The 20169-nt window shown below is 40.6% G+C and overlaps 1 protein-coding gene across 2 annotated transcripts in view; it reads left to right on the top strand.

The window, feature by feature from the left end:
• The window catches only part of SGCD (sarcoglycan delta), a 910180-nt gene that overhangs the window by 693444 nt on the left and 196567 nt on the right, over positions 1–20169 (top strand). For both annotated transcript variants that reach the window (XM_057312282.1, XM_026510846.4), the window contains one exon: positions 7052–7153. In XM_057312282.1, the coding sequence (XP_057168265.1) occupies positions 7052–7153 (102 nt within the window). The remainder of the gene's footprint in view (positions 1–7051; positions 7154–20169) is intronic.

Here is a 20169-nt window from a genome sequence, read left to right on the forward strand (position 1 = left end):
TTCGAAACCAACCAACCAGACAGTGTGGACCAGATAAAAAATAAAAAGCAAATGGCATCATCCTTGGACTAGCCCAAAGGAAGACTACAGATTCTACCCACCTTGCTCCCATACTGCATCCCCACCCCACGCCCCCTGACCCGGGCCCTCTCTCTCCCAAAACACCTTACAGGGAGGCCACTCTGCATTGGACTGGGAAAATACTGAGATTCCCTCATGTATTTGTGAAAACTCCCGTGTGTCAGGCTTGTGGGTCGGTCCTGGTGTGCTGCAGTGTGTAGGACAGCCGAGGCCCTGCCTTCATGGGGTGGCAGTGGGATCCTGACCTCTCACTTTCGTTTTGAGTGTACTTTATAGACTTTAGGACCACCGACTGGACAGCGCTGGCTCTGTTAAGCCCAGCTTTCTGGCTGCTGGAATTTTTATGTTTGCCTTTAAGAATATCGGAGTTTTACCATTTGAACAAGGAAGGGGGGGGAAAAGGTCTCTTTCCTCCTAATTACTTTGGGAATGATTGTGAATCTTCTAAATGTCTCTTTTGCATCTTACTGGGTGGGGAATTTTGCTCTAAAGCTGACCTAAAACACCTATCTTAATAATACTGATAGCTTCTTATGTCTGCAGTGAAAGGTGAAATGGTTTTAAATAAGGCGATTCTCAAATTGTTCTGATGTGTATCTAATGCAGTCTGATTGTTCTGGAGCCAGAAAGGAGACTCTAATGTGGGAACATATGCAGTTGGCCACTCTAGTCTGCTTTGTATTATATTTAGGAAATAGAGGCCACTGACATAAATTCATACTATTGGATAGACCTTTCCCACCAATACCCTTGGGCAGACCTAAGGAGTGGGAAGGAGACTGGAGAAGTGAGGTGATGGTTCCCCAGCACAGGAAGAAGCTATAACTGAATGAAGTGGTAGAGATTTGGCAAGTTCGTGGTTTCCTACCAAGAGAGGTATTTAAGTAAAGGAGTCCATGGCCTGTTGGATTTTCAGAGCGTTTTTCAAACATTGATCCTCTGGTTTCTCCTTCACTATTCTCTGGCTGTGTGCCATCTGTGCTGTAAAGTGTCTCAGAGGACAGCATGGGGAGGGCCTGCTTTTTTTCTGACTCCCTATGGCTTGCAGCATGTGATTACATACGCAGTAATCTTTCCAGAAATAGCAGAGGATTCGTTTTGCTTATGTTCTGTGGCATGGGAAGCAGTCGGGTTGTAATAAAGAAACTCTGGACTCTGGAAAGTTGGAATAGAAGTGTTTGACCATAAGAACAGAGGGCATTATTCTTATGGTTGGAGAGGGCCCTCTCTACCGTCGTTGAGTGCCGTCACCAAACAAGTGAAAATCAAAGTGGTCCTACGAGTCCCAGCAGACACCGTACATAGATGACTTTTACGTACATTACATTAGGATAAAATAATGAGTACGAGCATGTAGCCTGAATTGGAAAGACTTGGGTTCACATTCCTGATCCTGTCATTAACTAGCTATGCAATTATGACCAAATTATTTACCAATAAATTTTCTCACTTGGGAAGTAGGGAACGTAAAGGCTATCTCACAGGATCATTGAGAAGATGGCATGAGACAGTATGTGTATAGCATTTAGTATATGACAAAGTCTTGACAAATGTTGCTTTTTAAAATAAATCAGTGAGAACTTAATATTTTATAACAAGCTTTTTAATTACGATTGCCATTTATAGAAAATGATAAGTACAGGTAAGCAAAACAAAGAAAATAAAAAGCACTCATATCTTACGCATGCGAAGATTTTCAATATCAACATTTAAGTGTATTTCTTTCGAGAATTTTCCCCCTATGAAATTTCTCCCAGAATTTTTATGTGCATGTATGATTATATGTATGCATGTGTATGAACATTTATATATAGTTACATAAAAGTGGCTTAAAAATCAGGTGCCTGCGTGGCTCAGTCCGTTGGAAATCAGATTCGTGATTTTGGCTTCGGTTGTGATCTCCGGGTCATGCGACTGAGCCCAGCATTGGATTCCACATTTAGTATAGAGTCTGCTTGAGATTCTCTCTCTCCCCATCCCTCTGCCCCTCCTCCCACCCATGCTTTCTAAGTAAATAAATTAAATAAATAAATAAATAGCATCTCTTTAAAAAAACGGCATAAAATGGACATATAGGTTTCTTCATTAATTATTGCATTAATAATGGACTATGCGCATTGGCCTCTGTTCTTAAACATTCCTCTGTAGGACCTGCATCATGTTCTGTTATACAGGATTCAGTTATTTTAACATGAAACTTTTAGGTAGTGTTCAAGTTTTAATTTTTTTCTCATAACTGGCATGGTGATAAACAACTCTCTAGCCAAATAATTTAACATTTATATGATTATTTTGTATGATTACATTTGAGAAGTAACATGCTAGTTTTCAGTAACAACTAAGAAAATGAGAAAAAGCGTGGAAAGCACAGAGTATAGTAAAGAGCACCTAGTAAGCCATCAATAAATGTTAAGGATAGCGGATCTGTATACTACAGGAGGGGAGGGACATATAGTTTATTTGAAATAGGCTTGCTAATTACCCCAAATATAATCTTCCATGTGAGAATGTTTAGCAGTTCTTATTTGTTTTATAAACACATATCACACAAGCAAACCAGATCCGTCAGTTTATAGATATGTTTCTATGAAAAGGTTTAGTATGTGTTTCTACGAAAAGTTCTGCTTCTCCAACTAACAGAAATCATCAAGAATAATCCAAAACAAGGTAATGGACATATCCTTTGTGGAGCAGGGGCAGAGGGGAGGGTTGGGTGGATTTTTTGCTTTTCCTATTGTGGTGGACTCTCCCTGCTGCTAGTGTTACATGAACATACCCTCCAGCCCGATGCCTCTCACACTGGGTTTGAATGCCTAGGCTGGGGCCCTTTTGGCAGAGCTGTCCCCACAAGGACGAAAAATAGAAATACACAGATGGCATGCTATCTATGAAAGGACAATATTGACCTGAAAAATGTGTTCTCCTGCACAGGCCAAAGTGCCGTCATGGAGGAGGGTTGGGGAGAAGTGCCCGTTTCCCACGTGGTACCCCCAGTGTGGTGTGTGTCCTCAATGTATTGATGTACAGGGCACATGGCAGTGCCGGAGAGAAGAGATGGGAGACTCCAGTGAGAAACCTCACGGGTCTACGAAAATGTAACTTCGCGAAATAGGCTGGGTGGGAACTGGCGAAGTGGAGAGCATGTGGTTCGTAGAGTTGCCAAGTGGAGCAGCCGTTCACCTCCAGCCAGTGGTGGCCATGCGAGAAGCAGGCTCAGATTTCTCAGGGCTTCCCGTTTCACAAGAAGCTGAACACCAGGAATTTTCATTCAAATCTTCCAGTTTTCTTTTTTTTTTTAATGATAGGAGATTTTTATTTATCTTTTTTATAATCTTTAATTCCAGTTAGTTAACATATAATGTTATATTAGGTTTAGGTGCACAATATGATGAATAAAGTTACCGTATGGAAAAGAAAGAGACATTAAAATGCTTTAAAGTGAGCTCTTTAGGATATTTTAACATTTAGCATAATTATAGTAACATTTTCCTTCTTGGGATTCACCCCAAAGCCTCTACCTCAAACCCATTTCTTCAAGAGCACACCAAAGTAAGATTGTGTGCGGTGCATAAAATTGCACAACAGAACGATGTCTGTGTGGACAAGGACACATTGCACAACAACCTTGCAACTCTCTTTCTCCATCCAGTGGTCGATGATCTTTTAAGGAATTTTGTCTTTGTGTGTATGTTGGGCTTTTTTTTTCATCTGACAATGCGTTTGGGGAAATGTAGAAATAAATTGGTGAAAATTGTGTGTGTATGTGTGTATGCATTTATATGTGTGTGTGTATATAATGCATATATACATATATATGTATATAATTTGTTTTATTAAGATGGGTCTCTATCTTGCTAATTGCAGATCTTGAAACTTATCAGCCTCCACAGTTGCTGAAGCCAGTTTCTCAAAATGATTGTGTGTGTGTGTGTATGTGTGCACGTGCACACACACACACACACACACACAAAACTCGTTCTGTTTCCCTGGAGAACCCTGACTGATACAGATACATGCCCACACTTATTTGGAGAAGAGGAAACATGGTAGATGGACAAGGATAGAAACTAGACCTCTTTGAATGTATCTTGTTTTGTAGATTTGACTTTGTTGCCCCCTAAATAGTTCACAAAACTGTAACACAAAATTAAACATTAAAAAAGCTGTCATGAAAAAGTAAGAGGAGGGGAGGAATGAAACAAGTAAACTTGACTCGACAGCAGGTTGGTGGCATCAGCATACAGAATGGAATTAGTTCAAGTGGCTTTGAGATCCAGTCATTTCCTGTACCTGCCTAGAAGGATACACTCTAAAGCTTTTGTAAGACAAATTTTAAATTGTTTTTCTTAATCATAAAGTTAGAATAGTAGTGGCTCTGTGTATTGTGGGTTAAATCAAATGAGTAATCATTTTGGTGTTGAGAACACAGATTTTTGGTATTCAAGAAAGGTAGTAACACTGTAAGATCCATGAGATTAAATGAAAACATTCATGTCCGCAGTTTGAATTGAAGTCTAATGGGATGGGGTGCCTGGGTGGCTCAGTCAGTTAAGTGTGTGCCTTCGGCTCAGCTCATGATCCTGGAGTCCTAGGATTGAGCCCTGCATCAGGCTCCCTGCTCAACGGGGAGTCTGCTTCTCCCTCTCACTTCCCTTTGTGCCCCCCCCCAGAAATAAATAAAAGCTTTTTAAAAAAAAAAAGTCTAATGGGAATTCATGGTGTATTCTATTTTAAAAATACAGAACTTATTTCCCAGCTCTGTCTATAGAAACAAGGGTCACTCCAGTAGCAATGAGCACCCAAAGCTGTCAGTCTGTGGTCTCTAAACACTAGTTGCCACAAAAATGAACCAAATATTCTTACTAGTAATAGCTGATTCCAGGCCTGGGACAGGACATGTGTGCAATAATCCTGGATCGTATTGTCATACTAGAAGCAAAAGGGCCATCAAAGACTGCTGGATCATGTTAAAAGGACTTAGGGTCCAACTTGAAGAGGTTCCCACTGAGCAAGGGTAGGAAAATTAGAACTTTAATAGCAAGAAAAACTGCACTGGAATGAAAAAAATAAGAAGCGTCTGTAATGATCTTACAAAGAAAGAAACAAACAAACAAACCTAAAAACCTAAATGATTGTCTTTGGAGGATACTAGGTAACCAGTATTTTGAGAATCAATACATAAAGGAGGAAAAATCAAGCACCTTTCACGTTTTTATAAACTATAATTTAGGGTAAATAGTTGATGAAATGTGATTTCTCTTGATAGAATATCCCAGCTAATAAATTAAGAAATAATAGAATTGGTTTTTTTCACCAATTTGAAACCTGTAGTGAAATAATGGATCTTCTAGGCAAAGATCACCAATGGCTGATGACATCCCAGCAGAAGACATTGTATGCCTCCTGACAGAGTATGTAGTAGACAGAAAAATGCCATCCACCTTGAAGATGTCAATGTCCTTATATCAGAACCCCTGAATATGTCACATTACATGGCAAAAGAGAATTTACGTTATGGATAGAATTATGATTGCCAATCAGGTGTTTATAATGGAAAGATTGTCCTGGATTATCCAGATGTGCCTGATGAAATTACTAGGGTCTTTAAAAGTGGAAGAGGGAGGTGGAAGACTCATCGTCAGAGTGATTAGACATGAGGTAGTTTCAACCAGTCATTGTGGACTTTGAAGATAAGAGAGGCCGCAAGCCCAGGAACATGGGCAGGCTTAAGAAGCTAGAAAAAGTCAAGAAATGGGTTCTCCCTTTGAACTTCCAGAAGGGAGTGCAGCAGTCCTGCTGGCACCTTGAATTTTGCCCTCTGAGCCCTGGGTCGAAATTACACAGACTTGTGACATGATACATTTGTTTTAGGCCATGGAGTTTGTGGTTATTTGTGATGGTAGCAATAGAATAGTAACATATTCCATTTCCTGGAATGTGTTCTTCCTAGGAAACAGAGCCTAAATCTCATCAAGCCTCTTGATCTAACTACCAACTTACAAGAAGTGTAGGGGACAGAAGAACACATTGTATGAAATGATGGGGATGTTCAGCCAAATGTAAACGCTGGGCAGGGCTATTAGAAAAATGACATGTTCTGTTCATCAGATAAAGGATGTATGTGGATCTGTGAGAGAGAACCGGACTGACTTAGGAGATTTTTAGAGATGACCTATTATTTCATGTATCAACCAGTTGTAGTGGGGAACTTGATTCAAGGAAGCAAATCTAAGGAGAGAAAATAAAAATGAGTGAAATTTGAACATTGACTCAGGGTATTAGATGATATTAATGATTTTATTATTTTTTGTGATGGTGGTGGCGGTGATGGTATTATGGTTATATTTAACCAAATGAGGTGGGTGTGGTGGGTATAGCAGGTAACAATAGCCATAAATGGATCATTGTTGAAGACAAATGACAGTACACAGGTGTTTGCTATTTATCCTTTCTATTTTTGTATATATTTTAATATTTCCATAATAGAATATCAGTAAAAATGTCGGCAACTAATTTGACCTCTTGAATATTTTGTGAGCAAAACATACTGTGTCCAAAAACTGGACTCAACCAACAGACTGCCGCTTTGCAATTTTTGCACCAAGTTTTGGAAACTGGACCGTGTACTTTAGCCTGGGAAATTATGCTTTTAGCATTTTCCCCCTTACCTCCTGCCTCCATTCTGTCCACACTACCTAGCAAGAGGGCCCTCTCCATCTCTGCTAGTGAATGACTAGGGGGCATTACAAATTGCTTGGAATAGAATTTTCTCAGAATAAGTGAGCAAAGAGGGTGATATGCATAATTGCATTGAACAATACCTCCTAGTATTTTATTGGACACCCCCCTCATTCCCTCTCTCCAAAAAAAAAAAAAAGGCAGTAACTTTGTTTCAATTTTTGAAAGCCTGAGGTTTTTTGAAATATTGGCTAATTGCATTTTCTATGTTATCTCTGTGCTTCTATTTCAGGATGGAATGGGAAATTTGAGAATCACAGACAAAGGTCTAAAACTAGAAGGAGACTCAGAATTCTTGCAACCTCTCTACGCCAAAGAAATCCAGTCCCGACCAGTAAGTACTGCCATAAGAAAAAGGAATGGTGGTTTCTCTGGAATCTAAATTGGGGGAAATTTATTGTCGGCCATCAGCTGACTATAGAGCCTCACGGGAGGGAATGATAATGTAGGTAGTAAGATATAATCAAATCTGAAGTCTTGAGCGTAATCATTGCTGTGGTACTGTATGCGACTGTGATGACCTCTCTGAGCCTTTTTCTATTCCTGCCAAAAGGAGGGTCATAACCTGTGTTAATGAACTGTTCTAGATTATGCTGCAAATACGCCAAGAAAGTAAATGTGGAGGTGCTTTAAGTATACTCTACAAATCCAAGAAAGTATTGCTATCTTTTTTAATTATCAAGTGCTTTCAATGCTGTCTTTGGAAACAGAGAACTGAAGAGCTAGAATTTTGTTTTTCATTAAGAATTTGGATGGTGTAGCCGAGGTTGGTTAGAATCACTTCCGTGTATCAACAACTCTGCTCTGAAATGGTAGTTAAATAATCAGTCCAGCACGTGTGCTCTGTTCCGTGGACTTTGTTGCTTTGTATGCATTATCGTTACCTAATTTAATCCACACGTCAGTCCATAGGCTTGGCAATTATTGTTGCCTCAATTTTACAGATTAAAGAATTGAGGCTTAGAGAAGTGCTGTGTGCAGAGCCACATACTTATGAAGTAGTAGAGCAAGAACTTCAATGCAGGAAATCCAGTGCTAAAGCTTTTCTGTTAACCAGAGTCCGCTGCCTAACCTTTTACTCTCATTCTTTGTTTTTGTCATGATAGAAGTGATTTCTAGATATTTTGCTTTTATTAGCCAATATTATCCAAATTAATTTTTGGTTTTGAGTGTTTTTTTTCAGTTGTTTCTTTGGCATTGTTTGGTCTTTTTGTTGGTGGAGTGGTGGGATTTGCTGGTCGAGAAGGATTATTAATGCCGTTTCTCTTCCTGGGATTGGTTCATGTCCACGTGCAAGCAAAAAGTAGTGTGAACAGGTCCCTAAATCGTTATTTGCATAAGTGTGCATTGATGAGCATAGTTAATGAAACTCAGCAACTTGATGCAGTGGATGATTTTATCTGAATGCTATCTAAACTACTGAGTTCTATGAACTAGGTGCAACTACTGAATTGCCAATATGTTCACTTCCTTGTGTGCCTAGTAAAAGGGAGGGAGCCATGATGTAAAAATGATCAAAAAGAGCAAATCAGTTAGTGATTATAAAATTTACCCAGAACTCATCACACACTGGGTTAGGCACTAAAGTACCGAAAGTGCTATAAATGTATCCATCACCTTGACGAAATCATATCCTAGAAGGAATCATGGGATAAAGCTATAATAAAGAGAGTCAAGTGATGAATCTATGTTGCACAAAAATGGAGATAGTCAATTTCAAGCATTTAAGAAATCACTCTTAAAATCATCGCTGTGATCTATGTGTCTCCCAACCTGGCAAGTTGGTTAAATTATCTTTCGAGTTATTAGTTGTACCTTAGATTAATATTATCTGTATTAAACTTATTTTGAGTATTGTTGACACAATGTTATATTAGTTTCAGGTGTACAACATAGTGATTAAACAAGTTGATACATTATGTTATGCTCACCTCAAGTATAGCTACTATTCATCACCATAAAACATTATTATAATATCATTGGCTATATTACTTATGCTGTGCCTTTTATTCTTGTGATTTATTCATTCCAGAACTAGAAGCCTATACCTCCCTCTCCCCTTCACTCATCTCCCCATCCCTAACTCACCTCCCCTGCGGCAAACAGAACTTGTTCTCTGTATTTATAGGTCCAATTTGGCTTTTTGTTAGTTTGTTTATTCATTTGTTTTTTCACATTCCACATGTAAGTGAAATCATACGGTATTTGTCTTTCTCATCTAAGTTCACTTAGCATAATATCCTCTAAGTCCATCCATGTTGTCGCAAATGGCACGATCTCATTCTTTTTCTGGCTGCATAATATTCCTGTGTGTGTGTGTGTGTGTGTGTGTGTGTGTGTGTGTTGTGTGTGCATGTGTATACATCTTCCTATTCTGTATTAAACTTATTTAACTTACAGGTTTGGACTGATAATTTCCTTCTACTGGTGTTGCCCCCCCCCCCCTTTTTTTTTTTTTTTTTTGGTAAAGGGCTAAATAGCAAATATTTTAGACTTTTAATTATTTTTTCTTTTCTACAATTCTTGAAAAATGTAAAAAAAATGTTCTTGAGGGCCACCAAAAAATGGGCTTCAGGCTGTAGTTTGCCAAGCTTCTAACCTATATTAGTGATTTTTCTCTAAACATACAGATGATCTGGGTAAACTGCATGTGATACAAGGGAGTAGATTTTAAGGTCATGGGTAGAATAGTTGATATGTTACCTAAAATACCCTGAGAGAGGTCTCCTTGGTGTAGAGTTAGAGTCCTTAAAGAAATTGGAATAAATTAATAAAGACATACAGACATACATACAAGTTTTTTATTTTTTAAAAAAATGAACAAGAAAATTTTAAAGGAATTGAGAGGGGCACCTGGGTGGCTCAGTTGCCTCAGCTTAAGCGTCTGCCTTCATCTCAGGTCATGATCTCAGTGTCCTGGGATCGAGCCCCACATCAGGCTCCCTGCTCAGTGGGGCATCTGCTTCTCCCTCTCCCTCTCTTGTCCCCCCTGCTTTTGCTTTCTTTTGCTCTGTCTCCCACACTCTGTCAAATAAATAAATAAATAAAATCTTTAAAAAAAAGGAATTGAGGAATGTGTTTAGAAGACTTGAAAGGGGATACAGGGTACATGCAGGAATTGAACTTTTTGCAAATATTCAGACAGTGTATCTGAAAATTAATGGCCATCTGACCCCATCTCAAAGATACTCTTGGCTGAAAGCTTAAAAAGTAATGATAATCTCAAAAAGCTTATTCTAGGGGCCCCTAGGTGGCTCAGTCAGTTAAGCATCTGCCTTTGGCTCAGGTCATATCCCAGCGTCCTGGGATCGAGCCCCGCGTCATGCTCCCTGCTCAGCTGGGGAGTCTGCTTCTCCCTTGCCTCTCCCACCACTCATGGGCTCGAGTGCTGTCTCTGTCTCTCTCTCTCTCTCAAATGAGTTTTAAGAAAAGCTTATTTTAATCTTGAAAAATCAGTTAAACTTGGTGCTTTCACATCACCATTTAAAGATAATAAAGTGTCAGAATTTTCTGTTTTTCATTTTTCTTAAGAAAGTATTTTCCTTCCAAAAAATAAATAGTAAATAAAGCTCTTTTAGCTTAAATGTTTTTGACAACAAAGTAAGTATCTTCTCCCTGAAGGAAAAAAGAAGACAAATGCGTATACAGTAAAATCCACCAGTAAGCCCCACCAGCTCTCATTGAAACAGCGCCCATATCCGTCCTCTTGCCGTCTCCCCTTCTCCATCCCACGCCACCAGCCAGCTCCAGCCAGCACCCTCTCTCACCTGCACCACCGTGATAGCCTCCTCCCTCTCCACTACCTTTCTCTCGTAACCTCATAATCCAAATCGTAGCCAAAGTAGGCTTTTCAAAATGTCAAGTGTCTCCACCCTTTACAAAGGAGTTTCTGTTCACCTCCCATTGCACCTGGGATAAACTCCTACCTCCTCACTAAGGCCTGTACAATTCTCTTCTAGATGTTTTTCATGGAGGGCTCCTTGTGGTCATACTGTTCTCAGTTTAAATGTTGCCATTCCAGAAAGACCTTCCTCATTTAGCACAACAGCCGTCTATAAAACATCACCCGGTTTGTTGGGTTTTTTTTGCCTTGTAACTGTCATCATTTGACATTCTTGTTTGCTCAAGAATAGAAATGGGCAGAGCAGGAAATTGTGCAGATTTTCCCTAGTATATTCCCGAGCCCTGCTGCTGTGTGTAGCACACAGTATGTGCTCGGTAGATACTTGTGAAATTGAATAATAAATCATTAAAATAAAATATCACTTAACTCTATCTTGCAGGGCCAAGCATGGTTAACAGGTCAGTATACTTTTTTAGGCATTTCCCACCAGAATATTTTTTAAATAAAACCATACTTTGCAGACTCTTCTGTACCTTTTCTCCTCCAAGTAATATATTGACAGTAAATTTTCTGTGTCTAAATAATATTTAAGAGCTTTAGTGAGGCATAATTGACATAGACCACCTCTGGGAGGCTCTTCTCAGAAGAAGGACCTGCAGTATCATTTCCCTGTGGATCACAGCTGCCTTTCTTTCTTTTTCCCACCAAAAAGAGATTAGTGCCCAGTTGAACAAGATTACTCAGCCCCTCTGAGCGAGGATAACTAACGAAGGAATACTTCATTCTGCTTTTGTGTTTCATTGATCCGAGAGGAATTGGGATTGGTGAAGCAATCCACACAATGTTCAATACTGTGTCAGATTTCATTATTGAAGTTTGCAATCCTGTAAAGTCACTACAAACTGATTAGTGAGATAGCAATCACTTTGGAAGATAAATTAATGAGAAAATGTTCATCACTACAAAAACTTCCAACTGGGAATTGAACGAAAGTCCTAGGCTGTGCTGGCTTTAGCCACATGGATGCCTAGCTTCTCCAAGTCTCGTGCGGCTCAGAAAATAGATTGAAAAGGACACACGCTAAATTAACTCTTCTACCATGACATCCAAAGACCAGCCTGTCTCTAGAAATACTACTTGAATGCATTTAGCACAGAACGTTGTAAAGTTAGGGGATTTATTGCCAAAAAACCCTCTGTGTTTAAATCCCCATTTCAGTGTGAAAGGCATCTTTTTAATTGCCAAATACAACTACAAAATTTGGGGAAGAGCTACTAGTAGATAAGTTGAATGAATGAATACTGAGGAGACCTTTAACCACAAAGTTATCATTGTGAACAAAGGTGGTGAATCCCTACTTTGGAGCAACTGCTTACCTTACTTTCCACGTCGCTGCAACTAGATGGTGTTTTTATGTGACCTAATGTGAAGTGACAAGGGAAGGGCAATGAGCATTTCTTGGGCAGCTCCTGCGGGCAGCTACGCTGGGCAAGCCGTGCCAGGCCTACAGTGGCGGGAGAGCTGCCCAGAGGATTTATTTCTATACTCACGTCACACTCTACTTGGGGTGCGTACGGGGGTCCTAGCCCATTGCTGTCTGGAATTTAGAAGTTTAGGAGAGGAGGAGTAGAAACAGAAGTTGGAGGAGGGATTAAAAACAAAGAAAGAACTTACTTTAAAAGAATCAAGTAGAAAATTATTGTATAAGACCTGAGATTGGTATGTCTTTTACATTTCCTTATCCTATAAGAACTCACATATTTTAAGATGTCCTCACTCCCTAAAGCCTGTGTTATCGCTACGGTGTTATAGCTAAGCGGGTTTGTAGCAGTTGCTGTCCATGAGGCTATCGCGCGACGGTTAAAGCCGCGTGCTGTACTGTTGAACTCAAGATGGCAGCACGTGCTACCGTTTGACTGATGAGTGATCCTTGAGCAGTTGCTGAACTTGGCAAATCCTTGTTTCCTTGCCTGTAACATTGATAATAATACCTACATCATGGCAGGTGTCAGTAAGATAATGTTTGTAAAGTGTTCAATACAGAACTTGACATGAAGGGAGTGTCCCCGAAATGGTAACTCCCGCTCTTACCCTCTTCTCACAAGGATGATGACAGTGACCGTGACCATGACAATGACAGGAATTTTCACCATCACCGTCGTCATCAAGTGGCCCACATCTCACCTGATGTTTGACTTTGCTCCGGACCAGATGGTCTTTCCTCCTCTTCTCAAATGTCATCTTAATGACTGACTCAGCGTCCTCCCAGGGAACCCATTTCATATTAAATAGCTTTTAGCTTTCAATTTTTCTTTCACTGAGTTACACTCTTCCAATGTTCAACTCACTTTTTCCTCATTCTTCTGCTTAAAATGTTTTATTACTGGCACAGTCTTTATTTTTTCATTTTCCAATCTTTCTGAAAAAAAATAGTTTTATAGTACATGTCAAGCACATTAAAAATGCTTATATACTTTGATCCAGTAACGACATTTCCACAGATTTTCAATCAAGAAAGAGCCAAACGTAGTAAAATATTTCAAAATGAAAACACACACACCTGCCAGAGTGAGGGCCGGTTCATATGAAAGTCTGAATTCCACATATAAAATGGGGTTTGAGGGTATCCAAGTTATGAAAGTTAAGAAACTCCTGTATTCTCCTTGAAAGTCTGAGCTGGTCATCCTCACTGCGCATTTTTGCATTTGCATCTGCCATCTCTTGTTGTATGGAAGGATGAGTTTTTTAAATTCCATTTTTTATTTTAGTGTGATGTGAGTTAAGATTTATTCCACCAGCCTGAATTACCAAGACATATGCAGGCTGGAAGTTGAAAGCCCCTAAGAAGTCAGTTAGACCAATCACTTCATTTAATGGATAGGGGCCCAAAGGCTCAGGAAGGAGGAAGGACTTACCCAAGTTCTACCAAGTAAAAGAACGAAAATCCAGAATTGCAGTCCTCTTCCATAGCAACACGCTGTATGGTAAATGATTTTCTCATGACATAGTTTGGTACAGTAAGTTGAGTTATGTGTGGCCATTTCCCTCTCCTGAGGACTAACTTCCTGGAAGGAATGTTAAGTTCCTGAGGGAATTCAGAAAGACTCAAAAAAAGGAAACTGGAAACAGCAGTGGATAATGCAACAAAAGCAAGCTTAATTATGCCTGATCTAGTCACTGAGAGGATACTCTGTACTTCAGAAATTTACTGTGAGGGTTAAATGAAGTAACTTCAGTGACTCACTTTATAAGCTATTAAGTGAGCTCTTGGTATGAAAACTTATGACAGAAGTTGCAAACTGAATGCATCCCAAGATACAATTTACTTGCCTGACACGGTGTTTTTCTTTTAATATGAATTTTTTCTAATATTCAAATATCTGAAGATTTCACATTTAAAAAAAAATCTATGCTTTCTGACTCTCATAAAAAATTAAAAAACAAATTGAAAAAAAAAACAGAAAATCTGGAGAATGGTTTGATATTTCTAGGGGCTGGAGCTGAGTAGATGCTGCCTCCTTTAGATGGGCATTTGTCCTCCACTTGGTCACAGTCTCCACCAGGCACTATCGTCTCATACCCAGACTTAAGTCATTTATATGATGGGTCCCTGCCACCCCTGATTTATGAAGTTGAGAATATGTGTATTTTGTCATGCAGGTATTCAGAAATTAGGTTGGCTTCTTAAGATTCCTAATCCCTCATGGTCACTTATGACTCACTTCACTTTGCGTTTTGTTTCTTTCTTTTTTGCCCCAGTTCCTTCTAGTGGTCTGGCTCCTCTGGGTTTTGAAATGATGGTGTGCAAGCTCAGCAGCAGGGCATAGCAGCGTGAGAGCTTCCGGAGGCTGAGACTCTGGCCCATTGCAGCCATTCCCTTTCCAGAGTATTCTAGAACATGCCTTCTTCTTGTCTTGCGTCTCTAACCACTACAGAGCATGACTGGGGAGGAAGCAGACTGAGACAAGAACGTTGAAAATTTGGGTTCAGCATTCTTGGCATGAGACCAAAAAAAAAAAAAAAAGTGATGTGGGAGGGCAGACAAGTACAAGCTTTGTCTGAGGAGGCTCCATTGACAGTTAGTGGCGATGAGAGGAGCTGTGTCTCTGGTTAGTTTAGAAGCCAAACGAAGGCTGCGGTGGCTTCTCCCCAGTAAGCAAAACAGCTTCAACTCCCAGCTGAACATATTGCACATAAAACAGTGTGTTCCATGCCGCTTGCATGGAACATCAGCATCTTGCTGTCTTTAATTAAGAAGTTAACTGGACCATGAAGTATTGCCCGAGTAAATAAAAGTGATTTGTACTAAGTCGGAAGGGTACATACGGCATCTTTGCATTTCGTTGTTCACACATCAATTATGGAGATTATTAAAAAATGGAAGGGTCATCTAGAAGCCCATCTGCCCGGTGAAGCTGATTGCCATTCCTGAAATGTATCTATCTTTTTGTATATTGTAATTTATCATGGACAATCACGTGAACCAGCTGCTTACTCTTTTTTTTTTTTTTTTTTTTTAAACCCGACAAACAATCTTGGCTAGACCGATGCTTCATACTATGGCTGGTTTGTTTGTTTTTCCTGGGAAACAGACATCGTGGTCGGGACGCTTTTGCCTGCTGCAGAATTAACATGGGCCGATAGGGGTTTTGTTCTTCCTTTGATTCGGGAGAAATTGACCGAGTGTACTTCTCCTAAGTGAGGGTCATGCTGGAAATGGAAGAGTTACTGAGGGCTTTGGTCAGATCTCACTTAGAGCTGTAACAGCCAGGGTTTTTTTTGTTTTTGTTTTTGGTTTTTTTTAAAGATTTTATTTATTTATTTGACAGAGACAGACAGCCAGCGAGAGAGAGAGAGAACACAAGCAGGGAGGGTGGGAGAGGAAGAAGCAGGCTCCTAGCGGAGGAGCCTGATGTGGGGCTCGATCCCAGAACGCTGGGATCACGCCCTGAGCCGAAGGCAGACGTTTAACGACTGTGCCACCCAGGCGCCCCTGTAACAGCCAGTTTTGATAGAAGTGGTTCCGAACTTCCCATGAAGCTGAGGACGGACGTCTGGTTGTCTGATGGGAGGGCCATGGGTCAGGGAGGCAGCCCCACGTTCTTCCTTTGCCTGTTGTGGTCCCCGCAGGTCCACCATTCAGATCTCATTTCTTCGAAGACGCAGAAATGTGTATTCATGCCAAGCCCCTGCTGCAAATACTCCGTGCACATACGTGCTTCCACGAGGATTTGAGGTAGCTTTTAAGAACTATTTACTGTCATATAGTAACCACAGGTATGGTGGGTTAAGGTCAGGAAAAATATAAATTAGAATAAAAGGCAGAGGTGGGGACAGTGTGATGGAGCACAGGAGACAAGCTGGAGTGTCGCTGTAGTTGCTCTTGCTAAGCCCAGAGTTTGATTATGAAGTTTCCAAACAGCAACACAGCCTGTTGGGTGAAACCTTCTATGTTTACCCTCCAGAGATGATGCAATGTCCTGGATGGGGAGGAGAGTTAAGGCTGGCCGTTCAGTGTTCGAGAACGTACACTAGATTCAAAGTTAAGGTATCTGGATTTTCTTCTTATTGTCCTGCTGATCAGCAGTGAACCCTTAGCAAGTCATTCCTCTTCTCCCTCAATTTCTTCCTCTGAACTAAAAAGGTAGGACTTGATCATCAGTTTTCTACAACTTTTTTTTTTTTTTAAATCATGGAATCTTTTTTAAGCCAAATTTATCTGTGATGCCAAAATCCAGACGAGATGGAAGCTCAGCTGCTGTGTCTGGGGCAGGGCCGAGGGCTGCAACCTGTTGTCCCACCCACCCAGTCTCCCTGTCACCAGCCCCGGGGTGGAGGGGGGTGCGGGGTTCCACACACCACAGTCTGAGAACTGCCAGACTGGATGAAAACCTAGCCTTTACTTCATCTAGGTCTCTGTTCAGATGGCACTTTCTCATGGATACCTTCCTTGACCATTCCATCAAAAATAAATCCCTGACCTAGTAGCTTTATTTTCCTTCATTTTTTTTCCCTATGAACTACACAGGTGTATTTATTTCTATTATATGTATTATATTATATAACTACACATACCCATTTGCTTCCCCTGTTACTATATAATTTCCATGATGGCAGGGACACAGAAAGGTAGTTACTAAGTGATGTTAGGAGCAGGCTCTGAGGGGCGCTTGGGTTGCTCAGTCAGTTAAGCATCTGCCTTCATCTCAGGTCATGATCCTGGGGTCCTGGGATCGAGCCCCGCGTTGGGCTCCCTGCTCAGCGGGGAGCCTGCTTCCCCCCTTCCTTCTGCCTGCTGCTCCCCCTGCTTTTGGGAATTTTCTCTCTCTGTCAAATAAATGAATAAAATCTTAAAAAAAAAGAAAGAAAGAAAGAAAGAAAGAAAGAGAAAAAAAAAAGAAAGAAAAAAAGCTGGCTCCAAAGCACCAACTTCCTGGAATCATATCCTGACTCTTAAGCAAATTTCTTGACCTTTTCTGTGCCTCACTTCCTCATTTTTAAAATGGGCATCATAATAGCACTACCTCATAAGCTTATTACAGGATCAGAAGAGTTCATTCATTTTACATAATTATGTAATTTGACCACTTACAGGGCAGTGCTTGAGTGTAGAGCACTATAGGAAACTTCAACATTATTATTATTAGCTTTGTTTACCACTGCACCCCTGTTTCTAGACTAGTGCATGTCATTGGTAAAGCATATCGTGTGTGAGTGTGTATGTGTATATGTGTGTATGTTTAAATAAATGAATGAATGTTCTCATAGGATACTTCTGGCTCAAAGATTCTACGAAAGCTTCTTATCTCGGGTAGAGAGACAAAGACAAATTCTCTTCTTTAGGACCTTCTAGATTGATTATTGGTACCTGGCACACACCACGAATTCTATTATGTCGAAGGGGACATGAACCCCTATGTGGCATGAGGCCGTGGGGAAGTGGGACAGACTAAGTGGAAGAAATAAAAGTGGTATGAAAGGTACTAAAAGCCCGTCTTCCCCTACTTTGCCGTTTGGCTCAGCTGTAAGTCTTGATTCATGCCATCCGCGGGCTAATGAAAGCTCCCAAGAGTGGAGCTGTGTATTACAGACAGGAAAGTATAAGAAAATCAAGTTAGCACTTCCAGCCCCTCACATCGTTGAGCTTCTCTTTGTCATCACTGGGGCATATCAGCATCCTCCAACTCCGGGTTGCAGGCGCATCCCAGCTGCCTGTAGTGACGTGGGCACAAAACCGCTCTTGCTTATCTCCTAAAGAACACTGAAGAGGCAGAAGCGCACACCAGAGTCTACTGTGGTTTGGTTTATGTCCCCTGAATGGTAGAAAGATTCCTCCTTCAGTTAGGTGGCACCTCACAGCCAATGATACCTGCTGACTGTCTGGGGAGTGTAATGGAGAGAGAAGCCAACTTTAAGGAAGAAGGATGTTTGAATACATTCTTAAAAGTTGTATTGTTCTTCACTCCTAAAGGGCTGGCAAAAATATCACGTTAAAAAAACATTGCTTCAATCAAAACATGCTCCTCTCCTGGCAACTTTTATCATACCCAGGAGTTTATAATTGCTGTGGGTGTGTTGCGGCATTAGTTTTAATTTTTAAGAACTTGTTCATTTGTCAAAAAACAGTGATAATTTTTCAGGAGATGTAGTTTCAGAGGCTGAAAAAAAGAACCACTTCTTTGCCATATGAATTTATAAGCAAATACTTAAGTCTTACTTTGATTTCGTGGTCCCCATCAGCACGTGAGTGTAGCCTTTTGATGCAGTGCCCTGTAAATTACCACCGGTGATGTTTTAAATGGCAGTTGCCTAAATTATGAGTGTGGGACTTTCCATTTCCATGTTTTTATCAGCAGTGATTCTGCCTGTAGGCAAATACCAAATGGTCCGTGAAATAAATGAGGCTTTTAAGACTAATAAATATTTTGCAGATGTACTTGTTGCATTTTGGACAGAGAGGGAGAGGTAGACTGGTTAAAAACCCACCGTGTTGAAAGAATGAGACAAGCAGACTACTCTGTTTCCCCCTTGCTGTGTGTGGTGAAGGTAGATTTCTCTACCTAGGAAGCCACAGCTCTCATTTTGGAACGTCAAGAGCTGGAGAAACAAAAATTGGCGTCTCTCTACAGTAATAGATAAGTACAGATGGTCCGGTAATTGCAGTTTTCCAATTTCAAACTGTGTAGATTGGTTTTAGCACTTGGTTAAGGCTCAGGCAGTTATGTTAAGAAATATGAGAGGAATGATAGGAGAAGATGAATTATCCTTGACTAGCGCCCCATTAAGAGATGAGAAATGCATGAGTACTCATATCATTGGATGGATATAGAGTTTCCATGTTTGTTTCTCACTTCACTTGTTAACCAGAGTTTTTCATTCCTTAGCCTTCTCGATAATTTTTGGCTGGTCTTCCCATGGGAGTTTCCTGAAAGGTGGAATTCATCCCATGCCGTTGACTGCTGCCACAAAGAGTTCACTGAATCACCAGATGTTTCTTTCATCACGTCTTAGCAGCACTCGGGTTAGGGAGATACAGGAAGAAGTTTCACAAAAAGAAAACCAAATTTGATGACATTACAACAGAGTTGATATAAAAAGATGGCCAGAGGCAACGCAGTTGTGGTTTTTGCAAGGTAACTCCCCGCTGTCCGTGGGTGATGGTGTGGGAACTGTTTCTCTCAGGGTTTCTACCACCACAGCTGGCCACAGGGCTCATGATCTTGTGCGTTCCAGTGTTGTTGATTATCTGGCAAGTTGGCATGATTTTGATTTTTAAGGTTGGCTCACATGGCAAAAAGGGCATCTATTTAAAAATCACCCCTGAAATGGCTTTGCATCACTACAGAGTATAGTTTCCATGTGTCCAACCTTGTACAGTAAGCGTAAGGCCAGGAAAACCACTGAGGTTGGGCTGATCGGAGCAGTGAAAGACTCTGCAGATGTCTGGACTGTTGTATCCAGGTACTAACAAATTGCTACCAGGAGATGGGGAGTGGTTAGAAAATTTTAAAGCATTGCTGAGTGCCCACAGGGTTTTGCTGTGTTCTTTTAATATTGAATATGTATAACTTTAATACATATTAAAAGATTGTGCTGTTTTGGAGATTCAGTGAACTAATACGTGCAGAATCACCTAGCAGAGAGCCCCGCCCATAGTAATTGCTCCTAAATGTGTGTTGAATTTGAATATAAATAATATGTGATTAGGCCCTCCTGTTGTAAAAGCTAATGGCCACAGTTCTCATGTAAAATTTTTCTCGTTTATTCCTTACAATAACCTTAGAAGGAATCTATCATTCTGATCTTCTCTTTAGAGATGAGCAAATACAAAGGTCAAGGGAGAACACACCCCTAACCTTCCAGCCCATGTTGCGTGAACATGCATATTCTCAACTGCGAAGCATATTATCTTGGGATGGTAAGGAGTACTTAGATGTGGGCCTATGCTGTTTGCCTGACCTCCTTTCCCTGCCACCCTTGAAAACAGGCAAGAACCTTGCCAGTTT

Source organism: Ursus arctos, unplaced genomic scaffold (genome assembly GCF_023065955.2).
Source record: "Ursus arctos isolate Adak ecotype North America unplaced genomic scaffold, UrsArc2.0 scaffold_15, whole genome shotgun sequence".
In the NCBI taxonomy this organism is placed as follows: Eukaryota; Metazoa; Chordata; class Mammalia; order Carnivora; family Ursidae; genus Ursus; species Ursus arctos.